General features: G+C 40.2%; 1 protein-coding gene across 2 annotated transcripts in view; it reads right to left on the bottom strand.

The window, feature by feature from the left end:
• The window catches only part of SPAG1 (sperm associated antigen 1), a 76,389-nt gene extending 54,303 nt beyond the window's left edge, over positions 1–22,086 (bottom strand). Inside the window, exons 1-6 of one of the 2 annotated variants that reach the window (XM_078153680.1) lie at positions 21,759–22,086; positions 19,992–20,076; positions 13,049–13,187; positions 9,623–9,782; positions 5,217–5,342; positions 1,346–1,413 (exon numbers count right to left, since the gene is read on the bottom strand). In XM_078153680.1, coding sequence (XP_078009806.1) covers positions 1,346–1,413; positions 5,217–5,342; positions 9,623–9,782; positions 13,049–13,185 — 491 coding nt within the window. In that variant the 5' untranslated portion in view covers positions 13,186–13,187; positions 19,992–20,076; positions 21,759–22,086. The remainder of the gene's footprint in view (positions 1–1,345; positions 1,414–5,216; positions 5,343–9,622; positions 9,783–13,048; positions 13,188–19,991; positions 20,077–21,758) is intronic. The other variant, XM_020969308.2, reaches the window with a different exon arrangement.
• Between the last annotated feature and the right edge of the window lie 769 nt (positions 22,087–22,855).

Below are 22,855 nucleotides of genomic sequence, written 5' to 3'. Positions count from 1 at the left end.
AATTGGACCTGTGAGTTCACTGATATAATAATATGATATAAAATAATAATAACATAATGTAGTAATGATAATATAATATTATGATGATAATGATAACAGCTAACATAAAGCACCTACTATGTGCCGGGCATTGTACAGAGCACTTTACAAAATATTTTTCTTTGATTCTCACAACAAACCTGGGAGGTAGGTGCCATTATTATCCTCATTTTACAGATGAGGAAACTGAGGCAGAGGTTAAGAGATTGGCCAGGGTCACACAGCTAGTAAGTATCTGAGGCTGGATTTGGGTTGAGGTCTTCCTGGCTTGAGGCCTAGCACTTGATCCACTGAACCAGCGGCCTGGTGTGGCAAATTCCAGACAAGGAACTGCTTCTATCAACGCTGGCTGGGACTTTCTCTACAACTTATAGTAGTGATGCCTAGAACACTGAAAGGCTAAGTGAAGTGCCCAGGCCCACACAACTGATATGTATTAGAGGCAAGACTTGAGGAGGGGAATGCAATTTATTAAAGCTTTATGTCTAGAAAGAGAATAAATTGTACCAAGAATTAGCCATATAAACTCCAAATTTCCAATGTTCTTTGCTTTGTGTGTTAAAGGCAGCATGCATGTAATAAGAAACATGCTGGACCCAGAAGCAGGAAGAGCCCCAAGTTTGAAGGCTCTGACACAGACTAGCTAGGTGACCCTAGACATCCGATTTCTCCGAGCCTCAGTTTCCTCACCTGTACAACTGGGATGATAAATGTGGTCCTGGCTTACAAGATACAACACATGCAGTATGGCCTCACGGGGTGGTTATGAGGCTCAAATGATATTGTGGATGTCAATCACTTCATAAAACTTCAGGGCTATACAAACTTCAGCTGTCATCATTCCAATGATTAAACAGCCTATGATACAAACTAAAAAAGCTATCTCCCCTCCTCTCTGACTGGAGGGTGGAGAATTAAACCCTTGCCAACGCCTTCCTTTATAGAGGGCAGACACTAGACTCTCTGTAGTCTCCAGTCTGCACCTTCCTGGTTTCCACATCACGGAACAAGACGTCCCTGCCCTGGCACCTCCTGGCATTCTCCCCTCCCCCACCTTGCTCTTCTGTATCTTTTTGTGTGCTGTTTCCCCCCTTTAGATTGTAAGCTCTTTGAGGGCAGGTACAGCCTTTTTATCAATCGTACTCCCAGCATTTAGCACAGTGCCTGAAACATCTTAGGGGCTAAATAAATGTTGATTGGATTGGACATTTAAGAAATTATTTTAGAATTTTACAGTAATTCATTACTTTTCAGAAACAAATACACATAGATAAGAAAACAGATATCATCATATCAATGTACTTACTTATCCCACTCTGCATAATCTCTTGGTACTTTCTTCTTCTGAGAGGATCTAGATTTATTATCTTTTTCCTGAAGGAAGAATAAAGCCAAATTTTACTAAATATTGATTTTTTTCTTAGGGTCTTATTGTGCTTAAAATGTGAGGCCTTGGGTTGGAGTAAACACAATATTATTGTTTCAGGTAAGGTAGCTACGTTCTCCCCAGTTGATAGACTTGGGGAGTTATAGTGATGTGAGGGCTTTATGTCATCTCTAAGAGCAGACTTTGGGGGATGGAGGAGACCACAGGTCTGCTAACTCATTCCCTGCATACTGTTTGCTTGCAGAAGGAATCTGATACTTGGGCAACACTACCTCCCTGAGGTAAGGCCCAACAAACTTTAATTTGTTTCAGCAGTAAAGGGACAGGGTTTGATTCTTGCAACTGGTTCTCAACAGAAGGACTGATACTGGGTTGGTGGGGAATCAGTGGGAAATCTTGGGGTACATAAAATCAATTCAACTGCCTCCCTACGTTGTACTAGTATATGTGGCCTTGAGGAGAAAGATCAGGTGCTATTCCATTCTGGCATTCATTGGAGCAGTCTCAGAGATCACCCAGTTTAAAAAAAAAACAAAGAGAGACAAAAAACCTTTTGTTCAGCTCTGGCTGCAAGCTGGGTCAAGAACTGAATTTCCAGATTTTTGCCCCCCCAGGGTGGGTGACAGTCTGGGATTTGCATGGCAGATTGAGATTTGATATTCATTTGCATTACTAACTATTTAATCACTTTCATAAAATAATGACCTTAGTAAAAGTGAGTCAGTGAGACAAAGCTCAAAGCCATGAAACAGAAGTAGCCAGATAGGGGTCCAAGCCAAGTGGTTTGATTGGTAGGCGCAACCACACCCCTAGGCAGCCATAGAAGCCGGCACACAGGAGGGACTGACAACCAAGTGCCCTAAGAGCCTGAGGGAGGAAGAGACATTAATGGGCTGGTGCCCACAGTACCCCCTAGTGTTCAACGGTACCCATTACATGACAAAATAAAACAATACAACAGCCTTACAAATAACCACTCAAGATCAGTAAAAAATTTACTCTGGATAGGTATTTAAGGATGTTGACAATATTTCCTTTGTTATCTCTAACAGATGTGGGATTTCCTCTGCCCTTTAATAGACACGCTGTAGCATAACTCTACTTAGTCCACAATTGGAACACAGCAGAATTGTTCATTAAAAAAAGCCCTGAGACTCCTAAGATACACTACTCTGAATGTAGGATTATGTGTGAGATGAGACCTGAAAATAGCCCCTGCTTTGAAGAGGGACATCAGCTGTAGAAGAATGAGGGGCAGGTGGTATGTACTTGAAAGAAGAGCAGAGGAGCCCCATGGAGCGTGGAGGAGGAGGGGAAGGAAGAGGAAGGGAAGGAAAAAGGGGAGAAAGGGAGAGAGGGGGAGAGAGAAGGAAAAGGAGAGGGAGAGGGGGAGAGAGGGAGAGAGGAAGAGAGGAAAGGGGGGAGGGAGAGGGAGAGAGAAGGAGAGGGATGGGGGGAGAGGGAGAGGGAGAACGAAAAACTGAGCTGAGCATCATAAGAGCCATAAGCCTGTGGGAGAAGTACTACAGGCAGAGTTGATTCACATCTGATTTTTAGATGTTGGTTACCCTGCCCCACTTCTCCAGGACTGGAAGGCTAAGGTAGGCCAGGAGCACTCAGAACTGAGGCAACACTTACTCCCAATCCCACCATGTTTGCTGTTTGGTTAAAGGAAAAAAAAAAAGATGGAAGAGAGCCAGAGGGTGGATTCTGAGATATAAACAAAGAAACCAGAGTTCTTCTGTGCAGTTGTGTTCCAATAGGGCTGTCAGTCTCCTGTTACAAAGAAAATCTTGTGGGCCAGCAAATCCTTGTCTGTTGAGATACGTGAGAGTGGTCATTAAGGACAGAGTTTGGGAAAAGAAAGGAAGGAGGTTCACCTCTGCACTTAATAAATATTTGTCCCTTCCTTTTCTGAAAGATCAAAGATGTAGTGTAAACATGGCCAGGCAATAGCATATGACAGAATCAGTGTAAGGACATCAGTGGTCCTGTAGCACCAAACATGTGAGTTGTCTCTTCTTGCATGTACCTTGGCTATATATGCTCCCTTCATGTGTTTCTTCCCATTTGTGAACTGTGTCCCTTCTTCCTACTGACACCCTCCTATTTGTGGGAAGGTACACCCCAAGTTTATGGGGGAGGTGTTTTTTACTATGTCTTTACTATGCCATGTCAGTAAACGTCCTTTGCTTTAAGCTGTATCCTCTGGCTAACTAGAGTCAAGATAAACAGTCTGGTGGGAGCTTGTGAGCTCTGGTTTTAGGGGCATGAGGCCCAGCAAGTACCTCAAACCTTGAGCTGTCATCTTTTTTTGCCTTTCTTTGTATCCCCAGCAACTAGCACGGTGCCTGGCACACAGTAGGTGCTAAACAAATGCTTACTGAATGACTCACTCAACTTTTGGGGAGGCAACCTGAGTGCATGCTACAAATTTAATGGAATGTTTTTGCTCCATGAGAAAGGACAAACATGAAGAATTCAGTGTTATACAATTGTCAGTTACCAGCACTATGCTAGATGGCTTTGCTAAATTGTTTTTTTCTCTGTTATAAGGGAGGGGAGCTTACTAGATGGGGGGAGAAGTGGGATGAAGGAAATGATTGTGTTGTAAAAACAAAAGGCATCAATCAAACTTATCATTAGTTTTTTAAAAGCCATAAGAGCAAAGACAAGAGGTTTTTTAAAAAAAAAGAACAGAACAGAAATGGAATACAGGATGGTTAAATAGAGATGAAGGGGTAAGTGAAGAGTAGTCAGGGATTCCTGAGGGGAAACACTGAGGCTGGTGATATAGATGACTGTCACAAAATTGTTATTACCTGAAGCTGAGATGGGTCAGATCTATGGCCCAGAGAGGAAAAGGTCCCACAACTCCAAGGCAGAAAGAAGCAGAATGTGGAAATGGGAGCACAGGGGGAGGAGTCAAGGTCCATAAGAAGAGCCTGTGGAACTCTCCTGACCTCCACCTCATAAAGACCTTCTCTTCTTTTAAGATGCAGCTTGGGTGCCAGCTTGTGCATGACATCTTTCCTGAACCACTCCCCCAGGTAACAGCGACCTCCATCCCAAACTCCCTTGTATTGAGCTACTTTGTGTGTATATACATAATACACGTACGTAAACATGTAAATGTGTGCTGCACATACTGATATCTGTACTTATCTCTCCTTTTAGAAAACAAGCTTGAGAATAAGGTTATTTCATCCTTTGCATTTCCCTCCCAGAGCCTAGTACAGTGGCTGGCCCACAGTAGGTGCTTAATGAATATTCACTGATTGACGGAAGTAACTTGAGGATGAAGACTGTTTCATTTTCATCTTCATAGTCCTAGAATCTATCAAGAGAGCTTTGCATACAGTAGGTACTTTAATAAGTTTTTTTTTTAATTGAATGGGCAATAGGGAATACCTTAGAGGAGATTATTTAATGTTTTAAGTCTGCACCAAACTAAATAACAGGAGGCTGTACCTGTAATTTCCCTCAACTGTATATAGTTTATACCATGACACTCCCACACACTCTCTGGGGAAACCTGTACACTTCCACTGGATTGTGGTTATCAGGGTGGAAGAAGTAATAGACAGGAGAAGAAAAAATAGAAAAAAACTATGATCTCAGGGGTTTCGTTTACAGAGGAGAAACTTTCCCCTTTTCACTTCTCAGTGACAGGATGTCAACTGGAGGAAGGTAATAGAAAATGGACAATTGAAAAAAGTCAACCATAGGTACCCCCCAGAACCTTTGGCCAAAGCTATTTAAAAACTTGTTTAAAAAGAAATCCAAATACCTTGCCAGTATTAAGGGGGCTGTTTGTGCCACGAACTGGAGGCAGGTGGCCTTCCAATTCCTGAAATGTGTCCATTTCATGAAAATGCACCTTGGAGTCTTCCTTTTTTATTTCCGATACCCAACTCTAAGAAAGAAAAAAAATCACAGGAAAATAGAGCTTAAAATATTCAACGAATTGGGCTAAAATAATATATAATTAACTCAATTATTCAGGTATTAACAATCATTTGCATTATTCTTTACTATCAAATTAAAACCAAGAAGATACTATAAAAAAAGAAACTATGTTTATAATGATAACAAAAAAATTAACTTACCTAGATGGCAGTGTGACTTTTGTAATAAATGTCCAGATACAAATAATTGAAGGGAAATTCAGTGTTCATGAATGTATCTATTCAATAAAGGCTAATGATCCAGTACTTAGCATAACGCTTGGCATATTGCAGATGCTAAATAAATGTTTGTTGACTGGAAATGACAATAATCTCTAAATTGATGTAAAAATCATCAAAATACCGATGATATTAATGAGTTTCTTTAGAGATATAAAACTAGATGAAGGTATAACAAAATATATACAGAAAATCAAAGAGACAAGAATATCAAGGGTTAATGGGGGAGGGGTGCTGAAGAAGGCAGATTTGCCTTCATGGGCTTCTAAATATATTATAAAGCACTTGTGATCAAAGTTGTCATGTCGGGGGAATAGAAAAATTTTAATCTGTTGATGACCTATGATTTTGTAGGCACAGGAATTTAGTCCAATCTATCTAGAGTTTAGGTATCACTGAGGGTTCTTTAAGTCTCAGAGAGGATCAGTGACTTGGCCCTGGCAGTAACAGCTAGGAAATGTCTAATTCAGGATATAATGCTAATTTCTGCCTCCAAGTCCAGAAATTCTATCCATTATATGATACTGCCTCTCAGAACAGAACATATTTACCACAAAAAAGAAACAAATATATATAAAATGTGCTTGATATACTATGGAAAAAAAACTGGAGAAAAAAATTATTAACAAATGTTGGGAAAACTGAATTGCAACATGGTAAAAAAAAATCTCAATCCTCATCTCATATTATATATCATAATAAATTCCAGCTAGATCATAGACTCAATTTTTTTTAAAAAACTACTAAAAAGTTGTAAGAAAGTAGAACAAATATTTAAGCTCAATTATATTCTACTAAATAAATAGGACTTATTGCAGACAAGATTGATGGATTCAGTTTCACAAAAATAAAACTTTGTAGCACTATCATAACAACAACAAAAACTAATCCAGATAAAAAGAAAAACAACATGTCAGAAAATAAACTGATTAAGGGAGAACATGAGAGCATGAAATCAATCATTTGAAATGAATCAAATTTATCTTCAAAAATTAACTTTCCTGGCTTGGTGTAGAAGAAAGAGTGCTACCCTCAGAGTTAGGACACCTGTGTTCAAATCTTGTCTCTGATACCTACTGGCTGTATGACCATGAGTGAAGTCACATAATTTATCTCTTTGAGACTGAGTTACCCACCTCTAAAATGGGCATAATAATATGCTTCCTATTTCATAGATTTATGATGTGTGAGTCTTAAGGGGCCACAGAAATACATTATCTCAGTCTCAATTCTGAATCTATTAAGTGGAAAAACTAATGATAACCTACTCATCTACGTTGGGGAAGGAGTCTTCACGTGTGCTAGTGAGTAGAAACATTGTTCATTTGGGACAACCATTAATTCTCTTCAGCCACCTAGTTGACTTCACTATTAAGAGTCAACAAGAAGATGTCACTACCCATCTTGGTAGCCTAAAGGAGGTTAAACACTTTACCCACATTGTAAATGATGAGACCAGTAACTCTTACAACTTGTTGACAAAATTCAACTAAACCTGAAAGTTCTGTGACACCCTACATTTTTCATCTTCGCCACCAGTAAAAGACCTTTTTCAGAATAAAGACCGGAAGACCAAGACAACACACTGACCAAGTAGAATGTAACAAGTTAGAGAGCAACTTGATAGACTTTGTCCTCAGCTACCCACAACAAGCTCTTCTGATCAGTGACATTTTGGCTTCCTGCAGCTGCTTCTCCATTCTTATCTTCTTGTCATATCACTTTATGAAGTTTTCAAAAGGGTAGATTCAGGTAAGGCAGGATTCAATGGCTGTATTTTTAATAGTACCAAAATTGTGGAAGAGCAACTTAGTAGCCTTCCCCACAAACCCTAGTTTCAAATGAGAACCGGTAATTAGAAATGACAAAAGGAAATCAAATTGGTGGCAGAGTAATATAAGGCTTTATTCTGTCTAACATGTGACACACTGTGTCTGTTGAACATATGTGCTAAATTTGGGTTAAGTACAGAAAGCATTTATACCAGGGTTGATTATGTATGTGTTGCTTAAAAGACGAATAGCCTGAAATTCAAGAAGGTTCATTTGGTATTTCCCCCAAAGCAAGACTGAGCCTGGTGTTGGATCATAAAGGTATAGGGCTGGAATGGGCCTAAATATTAATTAGTACAACCCTGTAGCATTTTAGTGAAGAAGAAACTGGGACCAAGTGAGATCAAATGAACTGTCAAAGGTCATACAGCCAGAATGCAAACCTTGATCCAAATGGCCAATATGAGAATTTGTTTTGCTTGACTATGTACATATATTATAAAGGTTTTGACTCTTTTTCTTTAAAGAGAGGTGGTGGAAGAAAAAAAATTAATGCTTGATGATTGAAAAAAAAATGAATGGAAAGAAAAAAATCCTGGTCCAAGTTCTTCCTTTCACTTGCTGACCAAAGAGCTTTCATTAAGCAACTGAATTTCAGTGAATACCAAAGCATATCAGAATACTGGATAAATGAAACTAAATGGGTCTGCCATATACTCAATAGTTACTACAGGAATTCTGCTGCTGCTGTGCTTGTAACATTCCAGTAACCAATTTAGCTAGTGGCACACTCCTATAGAGGCATCTCCTCCCTCCCTTTCTGGATTAGCCAGGGTTTACTCTGCCATGGAGTTTGCTCAGCTGATTGACCAATGTTGCCCTAAAAATGTTGCCCATATTACACAAATATGGCAGGAGTTGGCAACAAAGAGGCAAAGCTCACCATCTGAAAGGACGGATCAATATCTCCATGCCTTTTCTGGATGACTATAAGAACTCAACTGTACAAAAATCCAGCCTTAAAGGGATTTGGAAGAAGTCTAGATCTTGACCTTGAAACCCGACCAATCAGAAGCTGACTGAGCTTCCAGACACTGGCACCCTGAAGTAGGTGTACCAGAGTTCCAGCTGAGGAACTCCAGGGACCTCTGGCCCAGACACAAGAACTCTCCCTACTTTCCCCTCAGCTTCTTACAATGTCCTACTAAAAGTATCCATCCATTAGCTTTTCAATAGCATGCAACAGGTCTACCACTTTTGAGTGAAATGTGAGTAATATCCCCATTGCACAACTACATAAACTATGCTTCCTATATTGACAGCTCTGTGTGTGTTTGTGTGTGTGTGTGTGTGTGTGTGTGTGTGTGTGTGTGTGTGTGTGTACGTATAGGAAGACAGGAAGACACATAGAGAGACACAGAGAAAGACAGAGACGGAGACAGAGAACCTAAATTTGGGGGAATCAAAGGTGACTCGTTATTTTTAATTATCAGAAACCTAAATAAGAGTTAACAAACTGAAACACAAAAAATGTGAGGAATCCCCAAAGAGGGCAAACACATTTGGGGGATTGTCTCACATTGTATGGGCAGCTAGGTGGTACAGTGGATAGAGTGCCTGATTTGGGTCAAGAAGGCTTATCTTCCTAAGTTCAAATCTGGCCTCAAACACTTACTAGCTGTGTGACCCTGGGCAAGTCACTCAACCCTGTTTGCCTCAGTTCTTCATCTGTAAAATGAGCTGGAGAAGGAAATAGCAAAATACTCTAGAATCTTTGCAGAGAAAACTCGAAATGGGGTCACAAAGAGTTGCACATGACTGAAAAACAATGGAAATGAACCTACATTGCACACCACAAACTCTTCTCCAGTAGGGCCACAGAGATAGATGATGGTTCAAGGGGCTATTGCTACACAGACTTGTCTGCAGCTAACTCTTCCAAAGATTCCTTTTCCTCTTCTATAAACATTCAACTACTTGATAATATCTTCCCATTACATCCTCTTACTGGTGTGATCTTATTATGTGCATCACTGTGAGTGATGGAGCATCAGTTACCTTATATTATTCATCTCATATTTCACATCCCTAGAATTTTAGGCCACTAACATTCAGTTGCATCAAATATCACCCTCATGACACCGGTAAATACAAGAAAGGATGTTGATAACTCTGTGGACTCAAAATTTAGCCAATTATCCTATATACAATTTATCCAAAACTGATGTTACATATACCTTTATATCACCATCGATTTTTTCCCATTCTTCTCGTGTAAAACTAGATGCTGTTGCTGCAGGTTTCTCCTTTCGCAAGATTCTACTTTCAGGACATAGGCTTTGAATGCGTTTTTCACAACATTCTATAAGTTCAGGGTAAAATCCTTCCTCACCAGACCTTAAAAGATATAGCAGTTACATGCATGAAAAACTGAGTAGACAAGACTATGTATATACATCATGTCTATAGGGAGCATACAACCTGGATTTTCTGGAATGTTACTGATTTCAAGGGGTTGGGAAGAGAAGGACACTTTGTGAGGTTTCATCAGAATATATATTCCCTTACTTGGTTTAGAAAAATATGATTACTATAACATACATAATCTTCATTTAATGAACAGTAAGATCTGCAGCTAATAGATGGGATTGTAAATACTGGACATAGGCAGAGAAGAAGTTAGAACACCCATGCAGAATGTGGATTCTATAACCTAGTATAATCCAAGAAGAAACTGGAAAAAAAGAAGCCCACATAGGGGAATAGTAGCATACTTTTCCCTCAGTTAATCCAGGACATCCGATAATTTTTTAAGTTCATCTTTCTCGGTACTATACAAAAAAGAATAAATACAAAACAAGTACAAAACTTAATACAATAATCTTAGAATATTCATAAATTTTTTAATGTAGTACACCCTTATTCAAGAAATTTGAGGGCAGATAAGAAAACTGTAGGAAAAAAGACAGAAATAATAAGTGTATTCTAACCCGAGGAGAGAGGGGCTGTGCCTGTGCTGGAAAGGGCTAACTTTCTATCCCCTTAACCTAAAGTAGAAAGAAAAGCTGCAATGTTAGGGAGGTGAGGAGGCTGAGCTGAGAGGCAGAATGCAAGGCCCTCAGAGACACAACCAAGCAAGGGAGAGATGAGGGGAGAACGTCTACATTGGGAAGCTGTTGAGCTATGCTGCCATCCCTATGGCTACCCTGACCAAGAAGGAGGAAAAGACTGCAGGCGTACCCTAAGTGGAAGCCACACTGAGTATGATGAAAGATTGTTGGAAATGTTTCTATTTGCTAAGAATGAAACTGGTGATGCTCTTCATTACCCTTCCTTGCTATGGCTCTCATGCTAAGCATATTCCCAGTCTTCATTTATTTAACACCATAAGGACCAGTTACAACAATTGATACAAGAATTTTAAAACTTAATTTTACTATAATTTCTCCTATCTGTGCAAATGAACCTTAAATAAAAGTCATTACAAACAGATGTTAGAATTTTAATTTGAAATAAATTAGATTTTAATTAATTTAATTTGATTTAATTTAATTTGAATAAAAATTTCCATCATGCTATCTGTATTTCTTTGCCTTCTAGATTTAAAAAATGCACTGTGTCAATCAACAGAGGTTAGTTCTTCGATGTATTCTTAAATTCTGATACATTTCAAGAATGTATTCACTTTCTTTATTTGGCGTGTGTTTTTTTTTAAACTGGTTTCTCTAAAATATTGTTCTTTATGTTAATGTTTTCCCTGGGGGTAATGCAAAAGAGAAAAAGGCTATGTATGACTGGATAGGTATACAAGAGAGAGAAATAAACTCTCTGCCTAATGGCTAGGAATTCCAGCTGGGAAATGAACAAAAAAGATTTTATTGATATATTATAGCTTTAGAAAGGCAGGTAGGTGACACAGTAGGTGGAGTACTGGGCCTGGAATCAGGAAGACTCATTTTCATTAGTTCAAATTTGTCCTCAGACACTTATTAGCTGTGAGGCCCTGGGTAAGTCACTTGACCATGTTTGCCTCAGTTTCCTCATCTGTAAAATGAGCTCAAGAAGGAAATGGTAAACTACTCTAGTATCTTTGCCAAGAAAACCCCAAAGGGGTTACAAAGAGTTGGGCATGATTGATAAAGGACTGAACAACAAACAACAAAGGACAGAGAAGAATAATTTTTTTTAAAGGCAATTGGGGTTAAGTGACTTGCCCAGGGTCACATAGCTAGTAAGTGTCAAGTGTCTGGTCTGAGACCACATTTGAACTCAGGTCTTCCTGACTCCAGGGCCAGGGCTGTATCCACTGCTCCACCTAGCTGCCCCTGAGAAGAATAAATTAATCAGGATTATCATGGACAGAGGATGAGAGCAGTTTTCCTGTGGAACATAGGATAAGACAGTAGTTTTCTGGTGGGAGGAGGTTTAGTAAATTCGTCAGAATCAGCACTGTCTGAGGCAATGGACTTCAGGCAAATTTCCCTCCCATTGTTTCTTTCTTGGCAAGTTTAAAGAATCCTGTATTTACCCACACACAGAAGTAGAAAACTAGAAAGTCCCCAAAGGGAGGAATTGGGAACAAAGTGGTCACGCACACATGAGGGTGAAGGTCAGAGATAATGACTAGTTCTAATTCTCAGCCAAACACCTGCCCCTAACCTCTACTAGCCATCTTTAGATCACTATGATTTTTGAACTTTTTTATTCCATGGCGCTCTCATTACTTATATCACCTCTTCAACAAAAACAAATTAAAAGAATTAAAATAATCTCATGCTATCAATAAAGTCTCATGCTGTTCATTTCAGAACCGATCAGGTTTCTAAACTTAAGGTTATAACCTTGGGGAAGAAGGTTACAACCATAGTAGAGAGAAAGAGATGGCAAGGAGGAGCTAAAAGATAAGAATGGGCAAATGGCAAAGCAACAATGGCAGATGGAACATAACAGTGCCAGTAATGTCGACCTAGTAGAAGAAAGAAAACAGGCCTTTAGTTCCGGTCTCTAGACATTCTTCAATCTCCCTAGGAAATCACAGATAAGTATCTGTTACCAGTTTCAGAATGACTACCTTGGATTAATATGACTCTTGCCTTCTCCCTCTGGCCCTGGCCCCCTCACTTCCAAAATAAGACATGGGTAATTTTCTAGCTCATTCCATCCAGCCCCATTAGCCTCCATCATAATCAGTCAGCTAGTCAACCACTCTATGTTTTGGGGGTTTTTTTTGTTTTGTTTTATTTTTGCCCTTGGGATGACTGATATAAAGGACATTTGTGTAACAGGGGATCTCTGCAAAGTAGATTGGCTAAATTTTCACAATGTCCAGCTACTGGGCAAGTATATACACTACTATTTTCCCACTCCCTCAGGAAAATATAACAAGTTCAGATTGGCCTAACCCTAAAATTGCTAATAGGTCATGAGGACTTTCAACAGAATGATACATAGAGATACACATAGTAAGCTCATTAGTGAGATTAAGATGTGTATGAAAACAATTTAAACAATCAAAACAATTGAAAGTTTTCCAACATATCAAGATTTTTACATCTTAAACAAATGGCATTTAAATGTTAGACAAAGTAAATTAAAAAAGAATCACCTACTTAGGTTAATTAACATACTGTTTCTAAAGAATTGAAAATTTTTTAAATGTTTACCTGAGTACAACAAGAATCTTTTCCAAATGCTTAACATCTGAACATTTTTCAACAAATTTGAAATCCAGATGTTCAATGGGAATTTGAAATGTTTTTGTTGTTCCGAAGCTCCAAAGTGAAGGTGTTTGATCAGTCATAGCTATAATAAATTTAATAATAGAGAAAAACTGTCATTATTCTCCTAAAACATAGGTTAGCACTCATATTGGACTTAACATTTTACATACCACATTAAGCTAAAAATCTTTTATTAGTGATGGAAATCAGAAGACTTGGGTTTCTGCCATAGCTTTGCTACTAACTAGCTATATGGCCTTGGCTTGAAGTCAAAGGATCTGGGTTTCAAACCAAGCTCTGATATTTAACAGTGGTGTGACCATATGTAAGTCACTTCCCCTTCCCAGGCCTCAGTTTCTTCATCTGTAAAATGAGCGAATTGGGTTAGATCTAAGTTCCATCCCAGTTCCAAATCTATGACCCTATGATCCTCCCAGTCTTAATATTCTACGACGCTGTGAAATGCATTGTTTATATCTCCACCTAAACATCCAGGTGGAGATATCCAGCAGACAATTTGAAGTGTGGATCTGGATGTTAGGCTAAAGATAGAGATTCAGGTATCATGCTCTTTGAAATAATAATGGAAGCCAGGCATGGGGATGATTGCCAAAGTAGACAGCACTGAGAGAAAAGAAACAAAGTATTAGGATCAAAACTTGGCGAAAGAGGATCTAAAATAAGAGAGAAGGAGGTAGTACAGGTGAAGATAAGGACATTCTGAAATAGCAAATTGAGGCCACTTCTTCAGATAGCCTCGATCTTCCAGAAACAGACATTCCAGGCTTCAGGTTCATCATCTCCAGAAAACTGGAGATTGAAGTGAATAATTGCCAAGTGCCTTGTAGCTCTAAAATACTACAGTTTTGTTAAAATGTTTGTCAAATTTCTTGGTGATCTTAACTCTAACCTTGTTTTCATGTTGTCTCCCCCCTTAGACTTTGAGCTCTCTGAGAGCGGGAGGCTGCCTTTTGCCTTTCTTTATATCCCCAGAGCTCAGCACATTTTATACAGGTTTATTGACTGACTAATCTCCAGCAAAATTATAGAAGAAATTATTTAATGAATGTTTTGTCAGGACCTAATGGAAGCAAGGATCACTAAGATCCAGCAGGAATCCAATAAGAATAAGTTATGTCAGGCTAACTTCATTTTGGTTGTAGACAGGGCAACTTGTTTGGCGTGTCAGAGAAATGCCACAGACATATTATTTGCGTGAGGGATGTGACAAGATAGATCCTAGATGACATTAGCTGGTATTCAGGGCCCAGCCCCAGTAATTTTTCTCTCTGCTGAACCACAGAATCTTAGACTTGGAAGAATCTCAGAGGAAAACCAGTCCAATCCAAACACTGAGCAGGAATTCCACACCCTCTCCCCCATGTTTATCCAGCCACCATCAGCTCTGCAGTCCTCCCACAGACAGAGACTGAGTTGCACCAGGTTTGCCCTATTCCACTTTTCAACTCCTCTAACCTTTCAGGTATACCTAAAATGGAGCCTTTTCTGTTTTCTCTGCAAATTTCATCCACTGCTACTATTATACTACTTTTGCCTTCTAAGAAACAAGTTCAAACACTCTTCCACATGACAATCCATAAAATACTGGAAAATAGCTATCGTGTTCTCTTTTCTAGTTAAAATACGCCCCCATTCCTTCAGTACTCATGTGGCATGGTCTCTATTCCCCCTGTCATTCTGGTTACCCGCGTCTTCAGACTGGCCAATATCTTTCTTAGTATGGCACCCATAATCAAACACAGTACTAGAGATGCAGTCCAATCAGGGCAGAGAATAGAAGGATTAGCAGTAAACCCCACTTCCTCATGCTGGTGGCACACTGGGCCCAAAGTCGGAGAAACCTGAGATCAAAGCTGGTTTCAGACAGTTACTAGCTATGTGTCCCTGGGGCAAGTCACTCAGTTTCTGTTCGCCTCAGTTTTCTCAATTGCAAAATAGGGACAAAATAGGGCCTACCTTGCAGGGCTGTTGTGAGGATTGAATGAGGTAATATTTGTAAAACTATTGGAACAGTGCCAGGCGCATAGCAGACAGTATATAAATGCTTTTTCCCTCCCTGTCTCCCCTTCCCTTTTTAGATAATCCAGCATTACATTAGCATTTGTGGCTGTCATGTCATTCTGTTGAGGCATATTGAGCTTGCAATGCACTAAAATACCTAGGTTGTTTTCAGACCAGTTGTGGTCCAGCTATGCTTCTCCAATCTGGTACTCGGGAAGCCGATTTTTTGAACCCAAGAATAGAACTTTGTAGTTATCATAATTACTTTTAAATTTTATTAGGTATGTTGGTCCACCATGTTGAGATCTTTTTGTATTCTGATTTAGTCATCCAATACGTCAGCTCTCCCTTCCAACTTCATGTTTCTTTGATAAGTATGCTATCTTTGCTTTCATTTAAGTCATCAATAAAAAGGTTGAAAAGCATCAGCAAAGCACAGAAGTCTATGGCATTCCAGTGGTGGCTTGCTTCCAAATTGACATTAATCCATTAAGCATCACTCCTTGGGTCTGGCCATTCAACCACTTATGAATCCCCCTAACTGTAATAGGATTCCACCCATATCACTGTGCCTTGCACATCAATACATCATGAGGACTTTTTCAAATGCCTTGTTGAAATTTGAGTAGAATGTGTCTCTAGCATTCCTGGCATCTACCAGTTTAGCTAATAACCCTGTCAAGAAAACAGAAAAGAGTTTAATCTGATGTGATTTGTTCTTGACAAAAATATGCTGGCTTATAGGAATCCTTGTTTCAGTTTCTAAGTGCCCACCAACTATCCTTTTAATAATATGTTCTAGAATTTTTTCAGAAGTCAAAGCCAAATTCACTCATCTATAGATTTAAAAATTTACTTTCCTTCTTTGAAAATTTGGAAAACAATTGCTTATTTGCAGTCCTGTGGCACCTTTCCCTTTTTCCATCCATGATTTTTCAAAGATCACTGATAACTGCACAATAATCACATCCACAGATTCTTTCGGCATACTGGAATATGGTTTATCTAGACCTGGTGACTTGAATCAGTCAGAGGTGTGTAAGTGCTATCTTTGCATCTTTTGTGTTCCTGTTAAGCATTTGTTTTCCATAATACATAGTCAGAGGTTCATTTTCCTTGGTGGAGGAAGCAGGGAAAGGGAGGGAAACAAAATAAAATTTGTATAGTTCTGCCAGAACCATAAGTAAGTATATTTTCATCTGTTTTTTTTTTCAAATGGTTGGAGGTGGGGTGAGGAACTTAGGAGGAAAAAGGCAGGCATTGGTGTAGTGGACCACACAAATTCAAGCAGTCTCACTGGCTGAGCAAGCTGCCAGCCTTCCATGACAGAGGTGTCATGATGATAAGAGCAAAGTGACAAGGGGGAAGGCAGTGGGATTGAGATGGGGCTATGACTGGGCCATTTGTTTTTCTCTCTTACTCAACCCCTGCTCTCATACTAGGGGACTTTAACATCCATATTTATATGCCCTCAAGCACCATAAAATCCCAGTTCATCAATATATTCATCTCACATAAGCTACTCCTCTGCCCCACCTCAGCCACACACAAAGATGGTCATACCTTTGATCTTGCCACAAAAGTACCACCACCATGTTCATGGACTCTGAAATTCCCTTACCTGACCACAAAATATTTTTATTCCATTTCTTCCTTGCCTTCAAACCCTGTTCTTTATCCATGTCATGAATTCCAATCCCTTGACCCCTCAGTTCTTTCCCAGGCCATCATTCCTGCACTAGTTACACTCTACTCCCTTACCCATCTTGATCCTTTGGTGAGCCGATTCAACTCTCTACTCTCCCCTTCTCTTGAGTTCTTCCCCCCTTATCATATCTCTGATCTTGCTCTGCTAAACTTCAGCCTTGGATCACTCCCTCTACCTACTGCCTTCACTTTCTGTGAAGAAAACTGTGAAGCTGTGCTGACTAGGTCCACTACAAATTTATGTTACATGGCTTCCACTGGAGGCTTGCTTCTGCTAAGCAATCCCTTTACACCTTCCTAATTAAGCCACTATCACACTCTCTACAGTAGCTCTTGCAAACCTTTTCATCCTTCCTCAAACCTCCCATGGCCCCCCTCTCTCACCATCTCACCTGAGAACCTTGACCCATATTTTCCTGAAAAAAAGTAAGGCCATTCACTGAGAGTTCCCTCTTCTTTCCTCCTCCATCTCACATCACCTATCTGCCTTTTGTCACTATAACCACATTTACCTTTGTCTCACGTGAAGAGGGGGATCTTCTTCTTTGCCAACGCAAAACCCTCTACGTGCACAAGTGATCCCATCCTATCCAGTCTTCTCCAGAGGACTGCTCCTTCTCTATCATCTCCACTCTCATTTATCTTTAACCTCTCCTTGTCTACTGGCTTCTTCCCTACTATTTATAAACATGTCTATGTCTCCCTCCATCCTCAAAAAAACTCTCATTTGATCCCTCCATCCCTGCTAGCTATTGTCCCACATCTCTCCTTCCTTTGGTGACTGAACTCCTTGAGAAGGTTGTCTACAATAGATATCTTCACTTCCTTTCCTCTTAATTCTCTACAGTCTGGCTTCCAATGACCTCATCATTCAACCAAAATTGCTCTCTTCAAAGTTGTCAATGATCCCTTCATTGCCAAACCCAATGGCTTATTCTTAATCCTCATTCTTCTTGACCTCTCTATAGTTTCTAAGGTGATTGATCATCTCCTTTCCCCTTTTTCTCTCTTCTCTCTAGATTTTCAAGACTCTGCTCTCTCTAGCTCTCCTATCAATCTGATTGCTTCTTCTCAGTCTTGTTTGCTGGATCTTCACAAAGGTCATGCTCACAAACCATAGGTGGTCCATGGGGCTCTGATCTGGGCCTTCTTCTCTCTTCCTTCTATACTACTTCACTTGGTGATGTCATCAACTTCCATGGATTCAATAATCATCTCTTTGCTGATGATTTTCAGATCTACTCATCCAGGCCTAACCTTTCTGCTGATCTCCTTTCTTGAATCTCCAACTGCCTATGAAACATCTTGAATTGTGTGTTCCTTAGACACCATGTACTCAATGTGTCCAAAACTGACCTCATTATCTTTTCCTCCCAAACCCTCCTCTCTTCCTAACTTCCCTATTACTGTCCAAGATACCACCATCTTCCCAGTCACCTAGGACCATAACCAAAATGGCATCCTCAACTCCTCACTCTGTCTCACTCTGCCCCACCCCAATCTCCAATCTGTTGATAATTCTGTCAATCTTACCTTTATTACATCTCTCAAATATAGACCTTTCTCTTCTCTGAGAAGGCAGCTAGGTGGTACAGTGGATAAAGTGATGTGCCTGGAGTCAGAAAGACCTGAGTTCAAATCTAGCCTCAGACACTTACTAGCTTTGTGAGAACCCTGGGTAAGTCACTTATTCTCTGTTTGCTTCAGTTTCCTCAACTGTAAAACCGAGATAATTACAAGACCTACTTCACAGGGTTGTTGTGAAAAATCAAATAAGACAATATAAAGCATTTGGCACAGTGCCTGGTATATTGTAAACACTATATAAATGTTTACTCCTCTGACACTACCATCATCAAGTATAGGCCCTCATCATCTCATACCTGGACTATTTCAATAACTTGTTAGTTGGTATTCCTGCCCCAAGTCTCTCCCCACTCCAATCCATCCTCCACTCAGCCATTAAAGTGATTTTCCTAAAGTGCAGTTCTAACCATGTCACTCTCCTACTTGATAAACTCCAGAGACTCCCTATCACCTTTAGGATCAAATATAAAATTCTGTTTGGTGTTCAAACCCATTCAGAACCTAACCCCTTTCCCCTCCTCCTTCCCAGTCTTTTTACCCTCTCCCCACTCCTGTACTCTTTGAGGCAGTGACACTGGACTCCTTGCTGTCATTTCATCTCCCAACTCCAGGCATTTTCTTTAGCTGTCCCTCATGGTCTCACTCCTTCTCCTCCTCCATCTCCTCCTCCTCTTCCTCTGCCTCCTGCTTCCCTGGCTTCCTTCAAGTTCCAGCTCAAATCCCACTTTCTACAGGAAGCCTTTCCTAATCACCCTTAATTCCAGCGCCTTTCCCCTGAAATGATCTCTAATTTGCCCCATATGCTATCTTGTATATACATAGTTGTTTCCATTTTTTCTCTTTCATTAGATTCTCAGCTTTTTGAGATCAGTGACTTATCTTCTGCTTTTCTTCGTATCCCTAGAGCTTAGCACCATGCCTGGGATGTATGAGGTAATTAATAAATGCTTACTGACTGACTCCTTCAGGGGACAGACTATTTGGGGATTACTCTTTACAGCCCTCACAATGCCTAATATAGAGTCTTGCTTTCAGTCTACATAGTGAAGGCCCTTAATCAGTAAGCATGTACCTATTCAGTAAATGCATATTGATCGAATAAAAATAAATGTCTCTCTACTGTGCAGCATCATTATGGTAGTAAGGAATTTCTGCTAATAACATCCACATTCTATTTTTAGGAAAAGAAGGTAGAATGTTTTCCATGTTATTCTCCTCATTTTTTCCTGACTCATCAAGAAAAGTCTGAAGGTACGACTTTCAAGAAAACTATTTAAAAATGTATATATGTATTATATATGCATATATACATACATATTTTTTAAAGTTAGTATTTGCAATCAAGCTTTTGTACTTGGACTACTCTCTAAGATATAATGTTATAAAAATGTTAGGAATGTTAGTTATTATCTTTTAAGGCTTACTAGAATAAAATGAAGTTTGTATAAATTTAATTTTTTTAAATAGCAAGAGAATAGAACAGCAAGATAATATTAATACTACTGGCTCTTGACAGCAATAATTTTTTAAATGAAAAAATTTAAAACATTGAATGTGAAGATATACTTACCTACAGATAAGTTTTGCTTTGCTTCTTTATTTTTTTTTATTCTCCTCCCCTCTCAACATATAAGGTCCTTGAAAGTAGGTCGTTTCTTTAAAAAAGAAAAGTGGGAGAGGTAGAGCTAAGATGGCAGATTAGATGCTGCAACCCAACTGAACTCTCTCAACATTCCACTCCAAACGACTTTAAAATAATGCCTCAAATCAAATTTTGGAGTAGTAGACCAACAAAAGGTCAAGGCAAGACATTTTTTCAGCCTAAGAAAACTTAGGAGAGAGGAAAGAGAGGTCTGTGACCCTGGGGCAGGGGCTGGCACCAGCAGGAGGCACTGGAGGTCTCAGCAACAGAACTGGATTTGGGAACTCTCAGCCCAAAGATGGTAATAGGGTTGGACAACTGATCAGAAAGAAATTACAGGGGACTCTTTGCTGGCACAGGGTGCAGCTGCCACTGACTGGCAAGTCTATTGCCCAAACACAGTTCTGGGAGTGCTTGTGGTGGGTCCCAAGGGAGCTAGAGGCCCTGGTGGAAGTCCCAAGGCAAAGAAGACCTACATGTCCAAAAATATTTATAGCAGCTCTTATTAGGTGGTGAAGAATTGGAAATTGAGATGTCTATCAATTGAGGAACAGCTGAACAAGTTGTGGCATATGATTGTGATGAAATATTATTGTGCTATAAGAAATAATCAAAAAAGAAATTTAAAAATCCTTAAGTTTTTATAAAATAAAATTGATGAATTAGATGAAAAAAGAAAGAAAGAAAGAATCAGGGGAGTGGTTTCGGAAAAACATGGCAAGACCTATATGAACTGAGGCAAAGTGAAGCGAGAAAAATTCCGAGACCATTGTGCACAGTAACAGCAACGTGGTAATAATGACCAACTGTGAAAGACTGATCGATACAATGATCCCAGGGAATTCCAAGGGACTTGGTGATGATGGGGGGGGGGGAAGGTCTCTGCCTTCACAGAGAGAAATGAAAAGCACTTTGCATAAGTTAAAGCTCTCTATAAAACTAATTACAGAGCAAAGTAGTGAATGAATGTATAAATTTCTCGTGGTAGTTATATGCACGTCATTCTGAATATGATTTTAAGGTGTGATTTTGAATTAAAAATATTTTTTTTTCCATGCTTACTCAGTGAAGCCCGCAGTCTCGGACAAGAAAATCGACACGTTTATCCTTGCTCCAAAGATAAGGTTCTACCTTACCTTATCTGCTCTCTTCTTTTGGGTTGCGAGTTCTCTAGTTCCCTGGATGAAAACCCTTGCTTCACTTTCATGCTTACAGAATTGCGTCGGATTTGCCCAGCCGCCCCCAGTTCTACAAACTACAGGTGTCTGTCATCCACCCAAAGAACTAGAGAGCTCACTTACCTCCCTCCAGCCTCCCCACCAGCCCCGCCAGCGCCGACCTACAGGAAGGAGACGCGTCCTATTCCCCTAGCAACTGCTGTTGCTATGTACATAGCAACCTATGTACAGTGCGGGCCGCGAGGGCCCAGCTGGGGGGCTTTCCCTCCTCCTTCAAGCCTCACTCTCTCCTCCCTATGCCCCCGCTCCGGCTTCGGTTAACGGCCCAAGTCCACCTCGCCGGTGTCTTGGGGCAGGAGCCAAGCCCACGGGGCTGTCCTGGTGATCTCAGGCCCTTCCCACCGCCAGCCCCACGCTGGGCTGAGGGGCCGATATCGCGCAGCGCGCACCGGGGATGGGGAGAGGCTCTCGCAGCACCTCTGAGGGCCACACAGAGGGATTGGACACCAGCACTAACCTCACTCCGAGGCACCGGCCCTGTGGGGAAGATGGGCACAGCAGCGGGCCCGGGGACCTAGAAGATGCTTTGCACGGTCTGGAATACAACAGTCAGGCCAGCGGGTCCCCCAGGGGGCGGGGCAAGGTCTATCCAGAGAGCAGATTGGCTGCTCCGCTGCTCGTCTCCTTTGATTGGCCCATTCCCCCTTCGCTGAGGCTAGCCCCACCTCCATCGCTTTTGGTTCTTTCCTCTCTTCTCCCCAGACACGCTGCAGGTTGTTCAGCATGTCTGAGTAAGTGGGAGGAGCTGAGAAGCCTCCCAACACTGAGTGTCCTGGCACATGTTTAACAACCAGGTCTCTGAAGGAAAAAAAAGAAAAGGTACACAACACTTTTAAGTTTAATCTGCAGTATTAACGTTTTCCCTATCACTTTCTTTGGGTTAAACAATCAAAAAAAAACAGTAAGTCAAACCCTGATTTGCAGAATTTGTTGATTCCCGAGGTGTAAATGTTTCCATTGTAAATTTAACAACCAGCTCTCTTCGTTTCAGAGAATGAGATAAAAAAGGTGGCGTGGTGTAGTGAATACAGTGCCGGGCTGGACATCAGGAAGATCTTGGTTCAAATAGGTCTTCCCATACTTACCTAGGAGCTAATTAACCTCTAAGTCTTACGAAACTCATTAGGATTTAATCCAGAAAATTAAAACCCCTTCATTTATTAATAAGAAATAAATTAGTCTGGTCTTTTGTTAAAGGGTATATGTTTACTCTTGTTTTGAAATGCAATTAACTTTTCTTCTTTTTTTTCTTAATTTATTTTGATTTATCAACAATCACTTCCATAAGCTTTTGAGTTTTAAATTTTTCTCCCCCTCCCTACCCCCCCCAAGAGGGCCCAAAATCTGATACAGGCTTTACATATACATTCCTATTAAACATATTTTCACATTAGTCATGTTGTAAGGAAGAATTAGAACCAACAGGAGGAACCACAAGAAAAAGGAAACAAAACAGAAGAAAAGAAAATAGCAAACAGTATGCTTTGATCTGCGTTCAAACTCCATAGTTCTTTCTTTTTCCATCATGCAACTTTTGGAGATGTCTTATATCCT

Source organism: Phascolarctos cinereus, unplaced genomic scaffold (genome assembly GCF_003287225.1).
Source record: "Phascolarctos cinereus isolate Bilbo 61053 unplaced genomic scaffold, phaCin_HiC Scaffold_4;HRSCAF=312, whole genome shotgun sequence".
NCBI lineage: Eukaryota > Metazoa > Chordata > Mammalia > Diprotodontia > Phascolarctidae > Phascolarctos > Phascolarctos cinereus.
This window is presented reverse-complemented; position numbering and strand designations above follow the sequence as displayed.